General features: G+C 58.6%; 2 protein-coding genes across 3 annotated transcripts; both read right to left on the reverse strand.

Annotated features, from left to right (window-relative positions):
* Positions 1-1,120: 1,120 nt before the first annotated feature.
* On the reverse strand, positions 1,121-5,092 carry Cist1 (colon, intestine and stomach enriched 1). The gene is made up of 4 exons (XM_059244494.1): positions 5,005-5,092; positions 3,030-3,320; positions 1,779-1,939; positions 1,121-1,687 (listed from the first exon to the last, which is right to left on the reverse strand). Exons 1-4 carry the CDS (start codon positions 5,090-5,092, stop codon positions 1,640-1,642), a joined length of 588 nt encoding a protein of 195 aa, XP_059100477.1. The 3' UTR covers positions 1,121-1,639.
* A 1,230-nt stretch (positions 5,093-6,322) lies between these two features.
* Positions 6,323-21,519, reverse strand: Iqcn (IQ motif containing N). Of its 2 annotated transcripts, none has more exons than XM_059244943.1 (4): positions 21,450-21,519; positions 17,022-17,145; positions 12,832-16,305; positions 6,323-7,374 (listed from the first exon to the last, which is right to left on the reverse strand). In XM_059244943.1, exons 3-4 carry the CDS (start codon positions 16,282-16,284, stop codon positions 6,400-6,402), a joined length of 4,428 nt encoding a protein of 1,475 aa, XP_059100926.1. In that variant the 5' UTR covers positions 16,285-16,305; positions 17,022-17,145; positions 21,450-21,519; the 3' UTR covers positions 6,323-6,399. The 2 variants fall into 2 exon arrangements, with proteins under 2 accessions (XP_059100926.1, XP_059100927.1); XM_059244944.1 differs by lacking the exon at positions 21,450-21,519 and adding an exon at positions 20,446-20,679.
* Positions 21,520-22,709: the final 1,190 nt, after the last annotated feature.

Here is a 22,709-nt window from a genome sequence, read left to right on the forward strand (position 1 = left end):
TTCTCCTTCCCTTCACACCCAATTGGCTCTTGTGTTCTTCAATGTTCAACAAGTCCACGCCTCTCCTACCACAGGGCCTCTGCTCACACTGTGTGGGCCTCTCCTACCACAGGGCCTCTGCTCACACTGTGTGGGCCTCTCCTGCCACAGGGCCTCTGCTCTACTGTGTGGGCCTCTCCTGCCACAGGGCCTCTGCTCACACGGTGTGGGCCTCTCCTGCCACAGGGCCTCTGCTCTACTGTGTGGGCCTCTCCTACCACAGGGCCTCTGCTCACACTGTGTGGGCCTCTCCTGCCACAGGGCCTTTGTACGTACTGTGTGGGTCTCTCCTACCACAGGGCCTCTGCTCTACTGTGTGGGCCTCTCCTACCACAGGGCCTTTGTACGTACTGTGTGGGCCTCTCCTGCCACAGGGCCTCTGCTCTACTGTGTGGGCCTCTCCTACCACAGGGCCTTTGTACGTACTGTGTGGGCCTCTCCTACCACAGGGCCTCTGCTCTACTGTGTGGGCCTCTCCTGCCACAGGGCCTCTGCTCTACTGTGTGGGCCTCTCCTGCCACAGGGCCTCTGCTCAACTGTGTGGGCCTCTCCTACCACAGGGCCTCTGCTCACACGGTGTGGGCCTCTCCTGCCACAGGGCCTCTGCTCACACTGTGTGGGCCTCTCCTACCACAGGGCCTCTGCTCACACTGTGTGGGCCTCTCCTGCCACAGGGCCTCTGCTCTACTGTGTGGGCCTCTCCTGCCACAGGGCCTCTGCTCACACGGTGTGGGCCTCTCCTGCCACAGGGCCTCTGCTCACACGGTGTGAGCCTCCTACAGTGATTTGGGTTTGTGGCGTTCCCCAGCTGCTTCCCATTAGGTTTGGGTCATCCTGAGAGAGTGGCCTCTGTCCTGCCAGGACACTGGGTCACACAAGCCCTTGGGGTGAGAAGAGCACCCTGCCTCCTGCCCCGTGGCTCCCTCTGAAGTGCACGCCCATCTCCAGCTGTCACCCCGAGAGCAGACACAGGGTCACCAGGGTGACTCTGGTACAGATGCTTAGTCACTACTGGTCACATGAATCATAGCTCAGGAAGCACCCATGAATACCAAGGACTTCATTTATTTACTTATTCATGTTTTTATGTGTTTTGCCTGCAAGTATGTCTGTGTATCTATCACCTGCCAGTCTCGTGACTGTAGAGGCAGAAAGGGGGCGTCGGGTCCCCGGGAATTGGAGTCGCACATGGCTGTGAGCTGCCATGTGGGTGCTGAGAACCAAACTCTGCTCTGGAAGAGCAGCCAGTGCTCTTAACTGATGAGCCATCTCTCCAGCCCCCTCAATTACTTTCCTTTTTTAAGACAGTCTCATGTAGCCCAGGCTGGCTCAAACCCCCTATGTAGCCCAGGGTGGACTTGAACACCTGGTCCTCCTCTCTTTACCTCCCAAGTTCTGGGATGACAGACATGCTCCATCACCCCTGGATTGACTTGATTTTTTGAGTTGAGTACTAGATGTGTGGGCCAAACTGGCCTGAAACTCCTGGGCTCAAGCCATCCTCCTGCCGCAGGCATATCCCCAGGTCAGCACAGTGGGACTTTTCCAGCGACTGCTTTTCCCAGGCGTTACCCCCAACTCATCTCTAGGCCTCTGACAGTCAGGATTGTAGGCGGTCTGCAAATGGCAGCCTCTGGCTCACACTGCCCTAGAAGAGGAACACACATGTCAGCATTAAGCACCGCAGGGGAACGTCTAATGGGAAGACAGCTGCCCGACCCTGAGGACACCCATCTCACCATGGATACTGTATCCAGATTATGAAAAGCTGGCACATCTCGATTACAGCGTCTGACGGCAGTGAACGCAGAGCCAATGAGCAAGACAGACACAAGCAGACACACGGCAATCACCACGCCCGGGTTCCTGTGTGATGTGGAGATCCACAGGCTGCCTGCATCTGGGGAGAGGAAGGGGTCAGCCCTGGCCAGAGCCACGCCCCCAGCCCCTCACTGGGGATTCTAGGCGGGGCTCCACCCCTGAGCCACGCCCCCAGCCCCTCACTGGGGATTCTAGGCGGGGCTCCACCCCTGAGCCACGCCCCCAGCCCCTCACTGGGGATTCTAGGCGGGGCTCCACCCTGAGCCACACCCCCAGCCCCTCACTGGGGATTCTAGGCGGGGCTCCACCCCTGAGCCATGCCCCCAGCCCCTCACTGGGGATTCTAGGCGGGGCTCCACCCCTGAGCCACACCCCCAGCCCCTCACTGGGGATTCTAGGCTCCACCCCTGAGCCACGCCCCCAGCCCCTCACTGGGGGATTCTAGGCGGGGCTCCACCCCTGAGCCACGCCCACAGCCCCTCACTGGGGATTCTAGGCGGGGCTCCACCCTGAGCCACACCCCCAGCCCCTCACTGGGGATTCTAGGCGGGGCTCCACCCCTGAGCCACGCCCACAGCCCCTCACTGGGGATTCTAGGCGGGGCTCCACCCCTGAGCCACACCCCCAGCCCCTCACTGGGGATTCTAGGCGGGGCTCCACCCCTGAGCCACGCCCCCAGGCCCTCACTGGGGATTCTAGGCGGGGCTCCACCCCTGAGCCACGCCCCCAGGCCCTCACTGGGGGATTCTAGGCGGGGCTCCACCCCTGAGCCACACTCCCGGGCCTATGTTGTTATTTTATAAGCAAGTATATAACTGCATGTGGATTTTTTTATTTGCTTTTTTTCTTTTTTTAATATGGGACCCACCATGTGGCCCAGGTTGGTCTCAAACTTGAGGTAATCCCGCTGCCACCTCCTCCTGGTGTCAGGAATACGGCACTGGGCCCTGCACACAGCTACAACTAGATAAAGCAACCTGTCTTTCTTGCACATAGCTGCGTCCTCAGGAGCCAGCACACGCCAGCAGGTTAACAAGGGCACAGACAGTGGGGTAAGGTGGCTTGTGGGTTGACGCCGGCCACACACTCCCGGGGCTGTGTCGCCCCCTGCTGACTGGTGCCAGAACTGCAGTCAGGTTCCAGCCCACACCCCCAATCCTCACACTTACCCTGGCCAGGACTGAACACGGTGGGTGACCCTTGCAGAACCGAGTTCGTGGACTGGGGCATGGTGCTCAGCTCAGAACCTGGAGAGCCAGAGCTGGGGAGAGAGGCTGTTTCTGGCTCTGGGGAGACTGAGCCTGGGTTTGTACCTGTGGAGCTGGAGTCTGGAGTGGGGGATGAGGGGGCAGGCGATGTCTCTGGACTTGAGGTGGAGGGGGCAGGCGATGTCTCTGGACTTGAGGTGGAGGGGGCAGATGTTGGCTCTGGACTTGAGGTGGAGGGGGCAGATGTTGGCTCTGGACTTGAGGTGGAGGGGGCAGATGTTGGCTCTGGACTTGAGGTGGAGGGGGCAGATGTTGGCTCTGGACTTGAGGTGGAGGGGGCAGATGTTGGCTCTGGACTTGAGGTGGAGGGAGCAGGTGTTGGCTCTGGAGTTGAGGTGGAATCCTGTGCTACTGTGCTCTCCCAGAATACTGTAAAAGCAACACCTGAAAAAAAAGATGGGTGTGTGTGTGTGTGTGTGTGTGTGTGTGTGTGTGTATGAAGCTTGGGCAGCAGGCAGGAGGGTGGGAGGCGCTCACTTTGATCTCAGCCCTGCCCAGCACGTCAAGGACTTGCTTTCTTACCTTTGGCTAACAACAGCGCTCTGAGCTGAGCTTGCAAATGCTCTGGACACCTAAGACAACCCTGCCTGACGCTCAGATCTGGGCTAGAGTGCTACCTGTTACGACTCAGGTACTGATCATCTGTCACACTTCCCAGAAGAGGGAAACTGAGTCTCAGAAAGTTGAAGCATTACTCAGCTCTGCCCCGGGGAGCAGGTACCAGCCCTGTCCAGAGGTTTCAAGAGCCCTGAGAACTGGGGAGCCCTGAATTAGACTAAGATTTGAACTCTGCCCCAAACACTGGCCACACGCTCTACCATTGAGCCACACCCCAGCCTCTGCCAATCCCAGGATTCGGGTGTCTGACTCACTGTCCCTCCAGGCTCCCCGGTTTCACATCCCATCCCTACAGGAGTTCAGAGGCTGTGGAAATAGTTCCTGGTCTACCTCCCGCCATGACTTCCTTCCCAGGTCCAGGTGGCTCCAACCAGGTGTGCGGGGCACAAGGTCACTCATTGGCCGCTTTGCCCCTCCCTTGTCCTTTCTGCCGGGGTGAGCGCTCTGCTTCCTCCTAGCCTCGCCCCACACAGCAGATATGAGGAAATAACATCTAGGTGCTGACCCTGAGTGCAGGGAGGGTATGTCCAGCCGACCCCTCCCACACCTCAGTCTCCCAGGCCCTTCAGCAAAGGAATCTAGGAATGTGAGTCCACACTGAGAAATTTCTGGGGAAGTGAAGCGGACTCAGGTACCGACGTAGTGGACCCCAAGCCAAACCAGAACTTGGGAGTAAATTAAGGTCCTAAGTGAGCTGAAAGTGAGTCTGGAAAGAGGAGGTGTGGCAAACACCAACCCTACTAAGTACCTGGCACTGAGCAGGTCCTCGTGATTTACTGGAAACTAGAAAGGAGAGTAGAGGTGCTTTGGGCAGTGTGCCTGGCACTGGGCTTCCCCCGGTCTCCAAGATGGAAGGCTGGAGGTGCCAGGCCATGTCAGTCAGCCCTGATACGGTCGTTCACGGGCTGGAGCCAGCCTGGGCTTCCAGGGATAAATGTGGGACTTTGGGAATGAAACCGTCCTCTACAATAAACTCAACTGTCTTCAGGAACAGACGGAGGGAATTAAGTCGGGCGCCCCGAACTTCTCCACCCCTGGCCCTTCCCACCATCAGGGGAGTGTGTGTGTGTCCTCTCCACTGCTGGATGGGGCCCCGAAGTGTCGGGGAGGTCCCTGGCCTCTGTCCCAGCTCAGGTGGCCCTGAGGGGTTGGTACAGCCCTGCTGGTGTCTGGGAGGGAAGGGGAGAGAAGGGTCTGAGCTCGGTGTCCCCAGCCCCGCGGTCCCCCGGAGCCACGCCATTTCCCTCCACCAGCTTACCTGAGAATACCAGGACGGCAGAGGAGTCGCCGGGTCTCACTAGCAGCAGCAGGGCGAGCGCCAGGGGCAGCAGTCGGGAACCCGCCATTCCTGCGGACCGCCCAGGCTGCAGGTGCGCGCCCAGCCGCGGCCCGCCCGCCCGCCCGCCCGCCCGCCCGCGCGCGCCCCCTGCCGGCGAGCGCGGGAGCGCAGGGCGCCGGTTCGTTCCCACGCTGCCCTCGGGGACACCGGCGCGTGGCCGCTGGGGACACCCCTGTGTGGCCACTTGGGGACACCCTTGTATGGCCACTTGGGGACACCCCTGTGTGGCCGCTGGGGACACCCCTGTGTGGCCGCTGGGGACACCCCTGTATGGCCACTTGGGGACACCCCTGTATGGCCACTTGGGGACACTCCTGTGTGGTCACTGGGGACACCCCTGTATGGCCACTTGGGGACACCCCTGTGTGGCCACTTGGGGACACCCCTGTATGGCCACTTGGGGACACCCCTGTGTGGCCACTTGGGGACACCCCTGTGTGGTCGTTGGGGACACTCCTGTGTGGCCACTTGGAGACACCCCTGTGTGGTCGCTGGGGACACCCCTGTGTGGTTTCTGGGGACACCCCTGTGTGGTCGCTGGGGACATCCCTGTATGGCTGCCCCAAGCCAGAGAGGAATACGGTCTCTGGCTGCCAGGCTCCCCCAAGCGGGGCCGGCAATGCCTTCGTCTCCCATGGAACCTCCCAGCGTTTTCGGGAGGAGGTACTCTCGTACTCTCCAGCCGAGGGTGGGCTGCCGGGCCGGCTCTCACTTTGTTGTTCATCTTTGGTTTTGAGATAAGGTCTCACCATGTAGCCCAGGCTGGCCGAAAACTCCTGGTGAGTCTCCTGCCTCAGCCACCCAATGCTGAGATGACAGATACCACCACACCCAGCCAGACGCAGGTGTGTGTGTGTGTGTGTGTGTGTGTATGAATGTGTGCTATGTGTGTGTGTGTGTATATAAATGTGTGCTGTGTGTGTGTGTGTGTGTGTGTGTGTGTGTGCGCTCGGGGAAGTCAGAAGACAAATTGTGGTAGTCAGTTTCCTTATTATGTGGGTCCCAATGATCAAACACACAGGCACCTTTCCCAGCTGCGTCATCTCACTAGCCCCAGACACTTCATGTCATTAGCCCTGTGACACACAAGATTTCACGCTAGTGACCTGTGGCCCCTGAACAATAAGGCTCTCCAACCCTGGCTACAGATCCCACACGGGCTGGAGCCGTTGGGACTCATTACCGCTGGCGTGATCTAGACTTCCCCTTGTCTCTTAATTCAAGACGTGACCAGAGGTGGGCTGTAGCGCTCTTTATTCACGAGACCCATGGGGCCACAAGGCCACCATGGTGCCTCTGCCCACAGCCAGGGGCCTAGACACCAGGCCAATGCAAAGAGTAAGCCCTCGAGGTACGGCGTGAAGTGTCCCTGGAGTTGGCCCACGGGCTTCCTGTTCCCAAGAGTGCATCCGTGGTGAGGCAGCTGCGGGTATAATGTCCCCTCCACGTGGCCTGGACCGTCTTGGCTGCAGACTGTTGCTGGCTGATCTGACGGCGGGTCCTGTGGCCCTTCCAGGCTGCCTGGATGAGGGTGGCTGCTCTGTGCTGCTGGCTGAGCAGGGGATGCGGCGGCGGCGGCCGGGGCACCGACGCCCAATGCGAGCCGGACTGGACTGAGACGCCCTGGCCAAAGCCTTGCACCACGCGAGTAGACAGTGTGTGGCCACACACATGGCAGGTGCGTGGCTGGGACCCCACGAGCATCACAACACTGGGCGGACTCTCTGCCCGGGGACCCAGGGCCAGGCAGAGGCTGCAGACATCGGGCTGACAGGACAGAAAGCAGCGGTGTTCGGAGCTGTTCCTGGTGTCAGAGTTCCCCTGGGCTCTGCCACCGTGCCCCGGCCACATGGTAGGGAGCAACACCTGGTGGGCCAGGGCCCGGCGAGTGCAGTAGCCACGCCAGGCAGCCTGGATGATGGTGGTGGCCCTGAGCAGCCTTGCCAGGTTCCGTCGCACACGGTAGCCACGCCATGTCGCTTGGATGATGGTGGCCCACTGATGCCACACCTTCACAGTGCGACGCACCAAATAACCACGTGCACACGCCTGGATGGTGATGATGGCCTGGACGACAACCTTCTCCATGGCACGCACTGATACCAGCAGCTCAGCCGAGGGCTTGTGGTCCAGCGCTGCCTCTGCCCCTGAGGGCTCCCAGGGCCTGTGGCCCCTGCTGGGATGCCATGTGCCTCGGGGTACCCCAGCATGTGCTGTGGCTCTGACCGATACGCTGGGGACTTTGGAATTCCATGACTGGCCAGCAGCCGGGCCGGCATCCACAGGGCCCTGGGGTACAGTGGGGGGTGGGGATATCTTATTATGGCCAGTTTTAGGGTGTGTAACAAGATGGGGTGTGGTGGGGACCCAGGAACTCCCATCAAGGCTTGTTTTAGGCATTGTGATATATTGAAGTCTGTGGCCATAAAGCATGGTGGGGACTCTCTGGGTACCCTCATCCAAACTAGTTTTGGGAGCTGTGACGTGCTGATGTTGGTGGCTGTGAGGGGCAGTGGGGATTGGGGAGCTCCCGTCATAGCCAATCTCAGAGCTGGTGACATACCGAACGTTTTGGTCATGGGTTGTGGTGGGGACCAGGGAACCCACGTCATAGCTAACTCCAGGTCCTGTGACACAAGGCGGCCTCTGGCCTGGGTGTGTGGTGAGGGTAAGCATTGTTCTTGGCTGGCCAGTGTGTCTGGTGTCGTGGGCAGCCTCACCAAGAAGGGGTGATGACTCAAGGGCCAGAGACACCCCTTGAACTCCGGAGGCTGTTTTCTGTCCCCTCCCATCTCCCAAGTGGATGACGGGAGTGATGCCCACCATGGGTGTACCCGAGGACCACTTGTAACTGTCCAATGAGTCCTGAGATTTCTTCTTCAGTGGACTACTGAAGGGTACCAGTCTGTCCATGGAACCTTCTAGAAGTTCTGAGACAAGGCTACTCTGAATGGAGCGGTGGGAATTTTTAGCAGTGAGGGGTTCTCGGTGGTTACTCTTGGTGTGGTTCTGAGGTTCTCCCATCTGGGAGAAACTGGGAGCCCTATTTTTAGTTAGAGGTGCTGAATCAGTCCTCCCTGAGCTCTGGAGAATGCTGGGGCTTCCTGTGCTGACCTCTGACCCTGGAGGCAGCTTGGCTGTCCCATCAGTGTTGGGACTCAGCTGTGGTGGGCCCATGACTGCATTAGAAGCTGGAGGTTGGCTTGAACGGTCAGCCACAGGGGCCTCCTGCAGGCTCGGGGTCCCGGAAGCAGGGCTTTCTGAGGGTAAGGTCTGCACAGGGGTGATGTTATGGGCTGTGGGGTGCTCACCTAAACTTGGGGCCTGTACAGGCACGAGGGTGATACCTCTGGCTCGCCTGGAAGCCTCCTCTGCCAACAAGGCCACTTGGTCTTTGAGAATATTTTCAGCTGCCAGGGTCTCACGTTCATGACACTCACCTCCCGTGGCACCAAGGCCCATCCACGAGATGATTTCGAGACCTTCAGATTTGACAGGGTCTATGCCAGGCTCCAGTGCTGAGGACACTGTGTTGTGGATTTGTCTTGGTTTCAGCAAGGTCGGGTTATCAACACCGACGAGCTTTGTCAGCCCAGGGTCTGAACTAAACTGTGAGGTACTTGACAAAACTGTGGGCAAATGTTGCTGATCCTGAGACACTCTCTGGACTGCGGGGGCTGGTGAGTGGGCACTGGCCAGGCTGGTGACATGGGGTGCCAGGAAGGAGACCCGGGAGTGTTCCCCAGACAGTGCTGCCTGATAGGGACGTGGACTGATTCCTACCAGCATGGACCCTGGAGCCACGCCACTTGCCACAGCACCCAGAGGCATACTAGGAACTGTCCCACTGGCCACAAAACCCAGGCGTGGGCCTAGGGGATGCGAACTTGGCAAGGGTTCTACAGCTGGGCTCAGCTTCTCCCTCCTATCATCCATCTCTTGAGGGTGACAGGGGGCCACGCCGCTGGCCACAGAACATGGAGGGAGGCCGAGGGCCATGTCACTGGCCACAGAATCTTGATGGGAGCTCTGAACCTCACCACTAACCACTGTTTCTGGAGGTAGGTTCTGGGCCTTGACACATACCATGGACTCTGTGGGGACACTCTGGGCCACACCATCCACTATGAACTCTGGGCAGACACTCTGGACCACACCATCCACCATAATCTCTGGGGGGACACTCTGAGCCACGCCATCCACCATAAACTCTGGGGGGACACTCTGAGCCACGCCATCCACCATGGACTCTGGAGGGACACTCTGAGCCACGCCATCCACCATGGACTCTAGAGGGACACTCTGAGCCACGCCATCCACCATGGACTCTAGAGGGACACTCTGAGCCACGCCATCCACCATGGACTCTGGAGGGACACTCTGAGCCACGCCATCCACCATGGACTCTAGAGGGACACTCTGAGCCACGCCATCCACCATGGACTCTGGGGGGACACTCTGAGCCACGCCATCCACCACGGACTCTGGGGGGACACTCTGAGCCACGCCATCCACCACGGACTCTGGGGGGACACTCTGAGCCACGCCATCCACCACGGACTCTGGGGGGACACTCTTTCCTACGCCTCTGATCACAGATCCTTGAAAAAGGTTGAGATTCTCGATTTCAACCACAGGCTTGGGGACCAGTGCCGAGGGCACTTCTCCATTTACAGAATCCTGGGCCAAACCCCCACCTACAGCACCCAATGCTGTGTCTGGAATGACCATACTTGCATATCGGCAACTGGGTGGGACCATAGTGGCCATAGAGAGGAGCTGGGGGTCTAATGTGACAGGAAGAGAGGCACAGGTCTGCGGGAAGCTGGTACCCAGCTGGTTTGGGAAGAATTCAGATGGGACCTGCATACCAGCCATCACAGCTGGCCATGGGCCCTGGCCCACACCTGTAGTCACAACAGCCTGTTCGTGAGTCCAGGGGGCATCCACTGGCAAGGCCCAGGCAGCCATGGGGGGTGGATTGTCCCCCTGGCACATACTTAGAAACAGTCTAGTAGGCACGGGCCCCTGGGACATCCCTGGGGCTATGCCTCTGAACCATGTCTGACATGGGACATTGGCCCCTAAGGTCAAGCCACCATCTTCTGCAGGCGCCATGGACTGAGCTGCGGGACCCGGGGGCCCCTTGCTGGCCTGTGTCAGCTCAGAGTAGACCGTGGGATCCTGAGGGCTGGGCTGGCTCCTGGTACCTGTCATGAGTCTGTCCCCTGGGCTGTCACAGACTCCTAGGGATGGCTGGCCTAGCCTACTCATCGCCCACGGACAGGACCCACCTAGGCTGAGCATGGAGAGCTGGTTCTGAGCTGTACTGCGGTCCTGGTCCTGGTGTGCGGGCTGCTGCGGGCCAAAGGCCGGCTTGCTGCTCCCTCGACCCACGCCACACACCACAGTGGGTGGCAACAGGCTCAGGGTGCCCAAGCTGGCCACAGATGCCTGGGCAGGATTAGGGCAGACCCTGGGAGCCACAAGTGGGGATCTCAGACTGGGGGACACCCTGTTGGCCAGGGGCACCTGGAGCACTCCAGGAACCACACCACTGGCTGTGGTTGGCTGACCGAGGTTTGGGGGTGCCCTGTTGACCACAGATGCATGGGCCAGAGTTGGGGACATAACACTGACCGCAAAAGGCTGGGCTAGGCTTGGTGGCACGCTGTGGGACATGGGGGGCTGCACAAAGTTTGAGGTTACAATCGTGGCCACACAAGGCTGGGTGAAATTTGATGGCATGCTGCAGGGCACAAATGGTTGGAAAAAGTTTGGGGACACCCCAGTGGCTACAGATGTCTGAATTGAGTCTGGATGCCCTGTACCGTGTCGGGGCATGGGAGAGGAGCCAGCTGGTGGCCAGCTGTTCACAGGTGACTGAGCGGCCCTTGGGGCCACGTGGGTAGTGGCACACAGCTGGGGCTGGCTTGAAGCTAACCCAGGGCTCACTGGCTGCTTGCCTAAGACCACCACATCAGCACCAGAGGTCTGGGTAAAGTTTGAGGGTACCTCGGAGGTCATATGTGGCTGGGTATAGATTGGGGACCCTCTGTAGTACAGAAATGGCTGACTAAAATTTGTAGGTAACCCATAATACATCAATGGTTCTGTCAGTGTTGGGGATACCCCAGTATCCATAGATGGCTGGGCTAAAGTTGGGAACACCCTAGTGGCCACAGATGGATGGGCCAGGCTTGGGGCTACCCCAGTGTCCGTGGATGGCTGGGTCAGGCTTGGGGACACAGTACTGGACCCTGCAGGCTGAGATGAGATTGGACACAGCCCTGTGGTCTCTAATGGTTGACTTAGGCATGGTGATACCTCACTGGCTTTAGGTGCCTGGCCAGGGCTTGGGGCTCTCCCATCAGCCAGTATGTCCTGGGGTAGGGTAGGATCCAGCTGAGTGACCCCCCTTAGCTGCAGGTCTCTAGCGTGGATCTGGTGACTCCCCCCACGCCAGGGTGCAGTGGTGTCCTGGGACAGTCCCTCTGATAGGTCTCCAGTACTGTAGTCAGATCCACTATCCGAGTCCCAGTGGACATTCAGGGCCAGGCTGGTGCTCCGGAAGAGGAGGGGCCCAAGATCCAGGGGTGGCCGTTGGAACTGGGGGACCGTGTGCTGAGAACCAGCTGGCCATGTTCTTTCCAGCGGCCCCCGGGGCCTGTGCCTCACCTCCCTGGAGCTTTTCAACACTGGCTGGGAGTCCTGCAAGTCATCCTCCCCGCGACCACCCAGAACTTCTGAAGGCGTCAGGCTGGATGGTGTGGAGGCGCTGGCCGGGGTGCCGCTCTGCAGGGAACTGTGAGAGTCCCCGTTCTGGCTGTGGACAACTGAACCCCTGGGATAGCTCTTAGCTAACACGATCTTTGGGTGTTGCGGGAACGCGGCCAGTAACTCATCCAGAAGGGATACGTGGTGGCCAGTGGCCTGCCCCTGGGGATGGGATGGGGTCAAGGGTACTTGGGGATGCCTTTCCTGTTTGGGGGTGGATGTGCTGGAGACCTTTTGCAGCTTAGGATCTAGGTACACTGACGATGACTGGCCACTGTGTTGTTCATCTACTATAGTCCTCACTACGGTGACTATTTCCTTATCGGCCAGTCTATGACCCAATGGCAGGACCTGCCTAACATTCTGCTTCGGTGATGGAGTTCGACTCTTGACTATGGAAGAGCAATGGCCACAGGGAGACATCTTGTGTGCCCCCAGGTTCGGACACTGGCACGCACCGCCCTGGCAGGCGGTGGGTTGCTGGAACATGGGGTACTTCCCACTGCCCACGCCACTCGAATGTTTGCTGGCCTCCATGTTGCCCTCTCGGTCTGACGCCCATGGGCGGGGCACCCTGCTGGCCAGGGGTTGCTGGCGGGAGCTCGGGGCTGTGCTGCTGGTCACTGATGGCTGGTTACTGCTTGGGCCCACACCATTGGCAACAAGGGGCTGACACGGACAGGGAGGGGGCTGTTGGGAAGATCGCTTGGGGACATGGGGACCCTCACCACACGCCATGGGGTCAAAATCCAATGGCTTCAGGTACAGACCAGAACAGAGTCCTGAACCCCTCTCCCGGGACAGTGTGGGTACTTTGAGTAGGGGACACTGGTAAGTGCTGGTAACCATCCCTCCAGAAAAGGAGCCTATGGGGGACTCTGGCGAGCAGGGTGACCCCTCCAAGGTGGCCCCATCCCCTTTACCCCACAGGATCCCATCGGCCTGTCCGCCCTTCCATGGTAGCCTGACCTTGCTACACCGTGCTCGTACGGGACCCAGCGCAGGTCCCCACGCCACCGACAGGCTTCCGCTGCAAGTCACCTCCACTGGGGCAGGTGCCGCGGTCATCCGGCTTCCCACCATTTTCGAGGTGGCCTTGGGGAGGAAGGCACCCGTTCTCTGGGCCATCTGGGCCAAGGACTGAGTGAACACAGCGCCCAGCTCACCCTGGCACAGAGCCTGGCTGAGCGTGGTCCTCTCGTCCTCTGTCAAGACCTTGCACAGGACCTCAGCCAGCTTGCCCTGTGTGGCTTTGCTGAGTTCCGGACGCAGCTCACCACGGGACAGGGCCCGGGACAGGGTGATGCCCAGTTCACCCCATGACAACACCTTCATCAATGCCATTCCCAGCATGCCTTGAGGCAGGGCCTTGACCACAGAGGGCCCTAATACTTCCCGGGACAGAGCCTGGCTCAGCGCTGTCCTTACTTCCCCCTGAGAAAGTGTCTTGGCTAGGAGTGTCCGCAGGTCCTCAGGGGAGCCTAGCATGGCCACCAGGTCTGCACACAGGGATGCAATGGACGCTGCCAGGTCTTCATGGCAGGACACTGCCTGGCTGGGCACAGGGGGTGGTGCTGGGTTCTGGGTCTGTCCACGGTCACCCCAGGATTCTGCATTGCATACAGGGGGTCCAGTGGGAGTCAGCAGAGGTACCAGCATGCCTTGGATATCTGTGGCCACTGAGCGTGGGTTCTGCGTGGCCTTGTTTTGTGCATGGCTATGGAGCGGGGGCTGGGTCATGTTCCTGTCATCTGGCTTGGCACGGGGTCCGGTGTTAAGTGTCCCAAAATGTTGCCAGAACTGGACAGGTGTCTTGGTCGTGCCTAGGAGTGGCTGCGACTGGGTCTTGCTACTGAGGTCAGTGGCAGGGTGGGCAGCCAAGAGGCACTTGGCCGTTTCGGAGGCCAGCTCGGCCTGAGGCTGGGTCTTCGCCAGCCCCATGGGCAGATGGGCCTGGGATGGGGCCTTGGCCAGACATGTGATGAGATGGGCCAGGGACGGGGCCTTGCTGAGTTTAGTGGGCGGACAGACCTGGCACGCGGCCTTGGCGGGTTTGGTGTTCGTGGTTTTCGAATGCTCAGCAGGTAGACGCAGCTGCGGTGAGCTTTTGGTCGGGTGAGAGGCCATGTGGTGCTGGGAAGTGGGGGTGAGTGGACATGTGTTTGGGTATCCTTCAGGAGGGACAAAGGTCATCCCCGGGGAGCGTGCTTTCGGGGAGGCTGTGGCTGAACATGACGCAGCCGGGTGAGCTCTTGACACAGGTCTGGTCTGTTCGCTCGCAGGTTGGAGCTGGGCCGTGAGTGACATCAGGTGTGCGGCCAGTGGCGAGGAGGACGGGGCGGCAGAGGGACCGACGGGTGGACGTCGTCCCTCAAGTAGGCCCGTGGCCAGCCCGGATATCGGGTGAGACTGTGACAGAGCCTTAGAGACCGGTGAGGACGGAGGGGCTCGGGGATGGCTGGTGGGTGGCTGGACTTGAGAGGAGGCCGTGGTCAGGGGGACAGCCAGCTGGGCCTGGGACAGGGTCACAGTCATCTCTTCCGGCATGTACACCTTGGAGTGGATCTTCACAACCTCCGCCTTCTGCTGGATCTGAGTCAGGGGCTTGTTCCTGTCTTCTGTCACTCTTGTCCACGACAGAGCCCTGGTGACAATGGTCGCATTAGTCTTGGGAGCTGCTTCCTTCTTGGGTACCCTCGGGGGCCCAGGCTTCATCTTTTCTGCTTCCGATGGAGACTTGGCTGGAAGTTTAGGAGCCACAATGTCTCGATGTCCATGGGGTCCACAACTGCCCTTCTCCTCGCCCAAGCACGACTGAGAGGCCACCTTGACCACTGCGGTGGTCTGCTTGGTGCTCACGGCGACCTTGGTGTTTTGGCTGTTCAGGTGGACTTGGGATGGGGTGTTGGGAATGCCAGCAACCACTGGAGTTTGGGGTGGACCCCTGGGACCTGAGGCTGCCACTGTAGGGACCAGACACAGGGTCCTGAGCACAGCAGCCACGGAACGTATCTGAGCTGGAGTCTTGGTTATCATCGCCGCCAGGCGAGTCTGAGGTGAGGGCTTGACTGTGGAGCTCGCCTGGGTGGAGGTTTTGGACGAAGTAGATGCTGCACATGGCTGAGGTTGACTTCTGGTGACTGGACGCATCTGGGGTGAAGTCTTTGCCATCATGGGACCAGGGCCAGTCTGTAGTGGGCACTTACTGATGGGAACCCTCGGGCGTGGTGAGGCCTTGATTGTGGAGGTCACAGCACACCCTGGGGGCTGTACCCTGGCTGTGGGGACCACAGACCGCATATGCGGTGCGGTGCTAGAGAATGAAGGATTGGGTCGTACGTGAGCCAGGGGCCTGGTCACCTGGGAAGTCGGGCAGGTTACTGGCTGGTTCTTCATGACCGTTGCTGGGGATGTGGGGCACGTCTGCATCTTCATGACCGTTGCTGGGGATGTGGGGCATGTCTGTAGCACACTCTTGGGTGCTGTGGCCACTGTGGCTGGGGACTTAGGGGCGGGAGCCACTGGACACACCTTGGTAGGGGTCTTGTTGACTGGATACGTATGTGGTGGGGCCTTAGGGACACATGCTTCAGTGTGGACATGGGTCTGGGTCTTCATGGATCCATGGATGGCCTGGATACATCTCCCCGCTGCTGCTGACTCTGGGGTCCCCAATCTGATGGTCTTGGAAGCCACGTGCCTGCTCTTCACACTGTCCCCTTCCAAGTGTCTGATGAGACAGGAGCTCCTGACAGTCTTGGTCAACATGCAGGGTGGATACTTGGGACCTGTGGGTCTGCCAGTCACAGGCTGCTGTGGCAGGAGGCCACCCTTGTGGACTCTGCTGATACAGGGACCTGGGGCTGCTGTGGTGTGTGAAGGGACCAGGCTGTCATTGGACGGGAACTGAGTTTCCTTGCTCACCATGACTGGCGGCGGGTCCTCTGGGGCATGAAAGCGTACCTGCTGTGGGGGGTGATAGGGGATGTCGTCCTCCTCCTCCCTCTTCGCTTTCTTTAAGGTCATCTTGTTGGAGCGCATCAGCCGGCGCGTGCTGAAGCGACGCCAGGCCTCCTGGATGGCCTTGGCCGCCGTCATCTGCGAGATGAGCTTCTGCCGCAGCCGGTAACCCTTCCAGTTGGCTTGGATGACGGTGGCCGCCCTCGAGACCATCATGTCCATTTCGTCCACCAGGATGTTCTTGAAGGCCTGGCTCTCCACCACAGCCCGAAGGCGGGGCACCTGCTGTGAGGACGCTGCTGCCGGCTCCTTGGGTGGACAGGAGTCACTCTGGGGCTGAGGGTACGGCTTGGCGGCTTTCTCCTGATGAGCAGGGGTTTGCTGGGGCTGGGGGAGGCACGGCCCACCCGGTGACGCGAGGTGTGGGAGCTGGAGTGGGGTTGCCGGCTGCATCGCTGCCATTCCTGAGCCGAGTGGCAGAGCCTGGGGGTGACAGGATGGGGTTTGATGGGGGGGATGGACAGACAGATGGGTGGAGAGTGGGCGGGGGGGGGGTGGACAGACAGACAGGTGGAGAGTGGGCGGGGGGGTGGACAGACAGGTGGGTGGAGAGTGGGCGGGGGGATGGACAGACAGACAGGTGGAGAGTGGGCAAGGGGATGGACAGACAGACGGGTGGAGAGTGGGCGGGGGATGGACAGACAGACAGGTGGAGAGTGGGCGGGGGGGGGGATGGACAGACAGACGGGTGGGTGGAGAGTGGGCGGGGGGGTGGACAGACAGACAGGTGGAGAGTGGGCGGGGGATGGACAGACAGACAGGTGGAGAGTGGGCAGGGGGGGTGGACAGACAGACAGGTGAGTGGAGAGTGGGCGGGGGGATGGACAGACAGACGGGTGGAGAGTGGGCGGGGGGGGTGGACAGACAGACAGGTGGAGAGTGGGCGGGGGGATGGACAGACAGACAGGTGGAGAGTGGGCGGGGGGGTGGACAGACAGACAGGTGGAGAGTGGGGGGGATGGACAGACAGACAGGTGGAGAGTGGGGGGGGATGGACAGACAGACAGGTGGAGAGTGGGCGGGGGGAGGGGGGGTGGACAGACAGGTGCAGAGTGGGGACAACACCAGCGGCCCTCGGCCCTGTGACATGTGGCCGAGGCCGCCCCCCCGCCCCCCCGCAGGCCCAGCCAGCTCCTTACCTTGGAAGGTCATAGAGTTGGAAAAGGAGCAGAGAAGGCGTAATCTTGGAAGTCAGCCTGTACGAGGAGGCCGTCTTCAGTTCTTCATTCCAAGAAATGTGCACAGCAGCACTCTGGGCTGGTTCTGTCAGAAATACCGACGGGAGGAGGGAGGATGGAGCAGGGAGGAGGGAGAGGAGAGGAGGCAGGATGGGGGTGCCTGGGGAGGAGGCCAGTGTCACCCGGCAGTTAACACCTGCACATTCATATAACAGGGATTAGGAGGGTCCCGAGGACACATGCGGGTCGGGGGAGGGGTCCATGTCTTTGTTGTCTAGAAGGGTGAGAACAGCCACACATGCACACACACTCAGCACACTATTCAGCCAGAAGTGCAGTCTACACCAGCAAGATGGCTCAGCGTGGGAGTAACTGGCCAAGCCGGACCCAAGTTCAAGCCCCAGAACCTCCTGAGTGGGAGGAGGTTAGCAGCTCCCGCAAGTCATCTGCGTCTGCATGTACTCCTGGCGCATGCACCCCCCACGCAAATTAATACTCATCAATTAAAAAAATTAGGTCAGGGGCTGGAGAGGGCTCAGTGGTTAGCGGCACTTGTGGCTCTTGCAGAGGACCTGGGTTCGGCTCCCAGCACCCACGTGACAATTCACAACCGTCTGAAACGCCAGTCTCAGCAGATACGACGCCCTCTTCTGGCCTCAACAGGCACCAGACACACATGTGGTACACAGACATACATGCAGGTAAAGTACCTATGCACATAAAAAAGGGAAAACAGAACAATAAAAAACTAGACTACTCCTGGGAGCACACCCCTAACCCACACCCGGGAGGCAAAGGCAGGTGAATCGGTGCAAGTTTAAGGCCAGCCTGGGCTACAGAATAAGACCCTGTCTACATAGATAAATGATAGTCAAATGATCCTAATTTAATTTTCCTACCAAATATGCACCTTTTAAAAATATATTTATTGGTTTTTGAGACAGGGTTTCTCTGTGTAGCCTTAGCTGTCCTGGATCTCCACCACATGGCTGAAATGTATTTATTTGTATTTTATGTGCATTGGTGTTTTGCCTGCATGTATGTCTGTGTAAAGGTGTCAGATCTTGGAGTTACAGACAGGTGTGAGACGCCACGTGGGTGCTGGGAATTGAACCCGGATCCTCTGGAAGAGCAGTAAGTGCTCTTCACTACTGAGCCGTCTCTCCAGCCCTCCAAATATGCACTTTAAACACAAAGACTTGGACGTGTTGAATGTAAATAAGTCGAGACAAATGCACCAGGCCAAGGGCGAGAGCTCCCAGGTTGTCATGACTGTGTCCACAGAAGAGACACAATCAGAAGACCAAGGGTCAACAGACACACCACACCTGACAGAGACCCGGCGGTGCTGAAGACACAGCCGACTAATCCACAGTCGCAGCTGGAGGGGTTTGACTCATTTTTCTTCGTGATACAGTTTCTCTCTGTAGCCCTGGCCGTCCTGGATCTCGCTCTGTAGACCAGGCTGGCCTCGAACTCACAGAGATCCGCCTGCCTCTGCCTCCCGAGTGCTGGGATTAAAGGCGTGCGCCACCACGTCTGGCTATAATCTTTTTAAAATATTGTTTTATATGTGTATCTGTGAGTGTGCGTGTGTGACGTGTGTGCGTGCTTCAGTTACAGGCACGTGCACTTGCTCAGGCTGTTCTCTGGGCACTGGGATCCAAGCTGGTTTTCATGACTGAGGAGCAATTGCTCTTGAGCAGAGCCATCCCCACATGCCTCCCTGCCTTCTGTCGTTTTTAGTTTTTACAATTTATTTCATGTATATGAATGTTTTCTCTGTGTGTATGTCTATGCATTATGTGTATGCAATGCCTGTGGATGCCAGAAGAGAGCGTCGGATCCCCAGGGTGGGAGTTAGAGATGGCTGTGAACCCCTATGTGGGTGCTGGGAATCAAAGTGGATTCTCTAGGAAAGCAGTCTTAGATCCTGAGTCGTCTCTCCAGCCCGTTTTATCATTTGATTTCATTAAAGATTATTTTTAGTGTTATTTATATATGTATCTGGATAGTTTATGTCAACTTGACACAAGCTGGAGTCATCAGAGAGGCAGGAGCCTCAGCTGAGAAAATGTCCTATGAGGTGAGCCTGTGGGCATTTTCTTCATTAGTGATTGATGGTGGAGCGGGGACACACCTGGGCTGGTGGGCCTGGGAGCTGTAAGAAAGCCATGGGAAGCATAAGCAGCACCCCTCCCTGGCCTCTGCATCAGCTCCTGCCTCCAGGTTCCTGCCCTGTGTGAGCTCCTGTCTGACTTCCTTCCATGATGAACAGAGATGTGGAAGTATAAGCCAAATACACCCCTTTCCTTCCCCATTTGCTTTGGGCATGGAGTTTCATCACAGCATAGAAAAACACTAAGACGATGCTGTGTGCACACAGGTGCCCTTGGAAGACTGAAGAGAGCTCCTGGAGCTGAAGTCACAGGCACTGAGCCACCTGCTGTGGGTGCTGGGGACAGCGGACTGAGCCCCACCTGCCGTGGGCGCTGGGGACAGCGGACTGAGCCCCACCTGCCGTGGGTGCTGGGGACAGCGGACTGAGCCCCACCTGCCGTGGGTGCTGGGGACAGCGGACTGAGCCCCACCTGCCGTGGGTGCTGGGGACAGCGGACTGAGCCCCACCTGCCGTGGGTGCTGGGGACAGCGGACTGAGCCCCACCTGCCGTGGGTGCTGGGGACAGCGGACTGAGCCCCACCTGCCGTGGGTGCTGGGGACAGCGGACTGAGCCCCACCTGCCGTGGGTGCTGGGGACAGCGGACTGAGGCCCACCTGCCGTGGGTGCTGGGGACAGCGAACTGAGCCCCACCTGCTGTGGGTGCTGGGGACAGCGGACTGAGGCCCACCTGCTCTCCCATGTGCACCACCATGCCAGCTGCAGAGGGGCCTTCAAAAGGTCTCTTCATGATTATCAGGACAGACAGACAGGGCTGGGGCACAGCAGCATTCCAGCACCAGGCTCACCACACAAGCACCTGATCTCATTAGAACATGCGTGAATGTTGGGTGTGTGGAGGCGAGCCGATCTCTGTGAGTCTGAGGCCAGCCTTGGCCACAGAGCAAGTTCAAAGACAGCCCTGTCTCAAAAAACAAACAGGTGTTGAGGCTTATGTTTATAAAGCCAGTGCTGGGAGGCACAGGCAGGGTCCCAAGGGCTCTCTGGCCACCCTGCCTTGATGACTCAGTGAGCCACAGGCCAGTGAGACCCTGTCTCCAGAAACAGTAAGTGCCAGGCATGTGATAGCACACGCCTTTGATCCCTGAACTAGGGAGGCAGAGGCAGGCAACTTTCTGTGAGTTCGAGGCCAGCCTGGCTGACATAATGGCACCCTGTCTGGTGAAAGCAAAAGAAAAGAAACTGAGTCCAAAAATTGGAGTTACCTGTCCACGGTCACTACAGGGTCCACGACAGAGCCTGGCTCACTGAGTCCAGTCAGCAAGGGTGACCACCAGCCCTCACCTTCGGGTCAGGTTCCAGGGGTGTCCTCAGTCCTGGAGTGGTCACGGTGCCCCCCAGGCCCTCAAGACACCCCTGGCTTCAACACTGAGCCAGGATGGGGTCAGCAGCTGAGCCTCCATTCTGTGCACCCTGCAACCCAGACTGCCCTCTTTATCCAAAAGAACACTCATCTGTGGGAGGACATCTGTGACACCCCAGCATGCGGGGAGGGGCTGCGGGCAGGCTCACAATCAGTAATTGTCACCACAGCCAGTGACGGGCATGTCACTGCACAGGAAGCGGGGTCAGACCCTGAGAACTGGGGAGCACGAGCTAGCATGTGGACTGGCGCTCAGGTAGAGTGCGAGAGGTTACATGTTCCATCTCTAGCACCCCATAAAATCAGGTATGTGGGTATCTGAGGCAGGAGGATTGTTGTCAGTTCCAGGACAGCTTGGGCTACAAAGCTGGGTATTGGTGGTAATGCACGATTGTCAGCCTAGCACACAGGAGGCAGGAGAATAAAAAAAATCATGCTCATCCTCTCCTAGTGAGTTCAAGGCTAGCCTGAGCTACACGAGACCCTATTTAAAAACAAAAACAACAACCACAAAAAACCTCCATTCGACCCAAGACCTGGTGAGGGTACAGAAGAAGGAAATTGAGAAACAGGACTGTGGGGGGTTGAAGGAGGAATGGAGGGGCACCACAGCAGGCTGGGGACAGTTGTGAGCACATCTGAGAAACGGTGTTCCCCTGTTAGTCACACAGGGCAAGCACATCTTATCTCGGCTCACCAGGGTTGGTGCCCAAGAGACAAAATACCGTCAAGGCTTGGGGGACCCCAAACTGTCTCTGACGGGCTGAGCTACCACAGCCCAGAGGACCCAGATGTTCTTGGCAAGAGCGGGGTGACAGATGAGTGGCACCCCACCAACCCACTCACCTGTCCCCAGAGCTGAAGGCACCAGCCCCACTGGCCAGCCTCAGGACCCTGGTACCCAAATGTCTTTATGACTCACGGCTGAGTTCCGACCAATCCCCAGCAGAGTGGAGGGAGGTTCTAGAACACAGACTTGGGCCCCTGGCAGGACAGGAGGGTCTGAGCTGTCATGATGGTTACAACCTATACCAAAACTTAGGGCTCCGAGCATACAGGTGACCCCCAACCTCTCCCCTTGTCATATCCTGATGGAGGTCTGTCACCCCCTGAAGTATCTGCCGGGCCCGCAAGATATTCTAGAGGCGGGCTGGAGAGATGGTTCAGAGGTTAAGAGCACTGGCTGCTCTTCCAGAGGTCCTGAGTTCAGTTCCCAGCAACCATATGGTGGCTCACAACCATCTATAATGGGATCTGAGGCCCTCTTCTGCTGGGCAGGGATACATGCAGACAGAACACTGTACACATAATACATAAATAAATCTTAAACAAACAAACGAACAAAAATATTCTAGAGGCATCCCTGTGGGGCATGAAAAGACACACGGGAATCCTCTAGGGCCCACGGCAGTCATCACACTTCCTGGGAGTTTATGGGAGGGTGCCAGTGAGTTTTAGGCCAGGACTCTACAAACAGTTCCCGGCCAGCCTGGGCTACATAGGGAGACCCTGTGTAGAAACAAACGAAAACACAAAACAAAACAAGTAGGCATGGACTGTGAGCCATGTCTCTGGGAGGCGGTAGGTGGAGTGAGGCCAAGGTTCTGGGCCACCTCCCCAGTCTGGGCTAGCACCCAGCGTGAGTCACAGCTACACAGGCCAAGGCTGACACACACCTTGGCCTGTGCACGGCACGCTCAAGCCAGAACCACTTAGCCCGGCCAAGGGGCTGTCAGAGCAAGGACTGCGGGCCGTCGGAAGGAGGAGACCCTGTGCCCCACCCCCACCTCTCTGACCTTTAGCTACTCTGAGCACTTCTGGTGAGCAACCTTAGCCTGTGACAGACCAGGAAACTGAGGCTCATGTCTCTATATGGGCTTGAATTGCAGACCCAGCCTCTCAGTGCTTGAGAACAGAAGCCAGAGCCCAGGCTGCCTTGGCACATGCTCTGGCACTAAGTCCTTGGTGTTTTGAGATATGGGTTCCCAACGCAGCCCAGGCTGGCCTGGAACTCATGATCCTCCTGCTCCCTGTATCCTGGGTGCTTAATCACAGGCTGCAGTACCCAGCCTGGCTCAGATCAGCTGACTAGAAAAAACACTCATC

The sequence above is a fragment of the Peromyscus eremicus genome, chromosome 17 (assembly GCF_949786415.1).
Source record: "Peromyscus eremicus chromosome 17, PerEre_H2_v1, whole genome shotgun sequence".
Lineage (NCBI taxonomy): Eukaryota > Metazoa > Chordata > Mammalia > Rodentia > Cricetidae > Peromyscus > Peromyscus eremicus.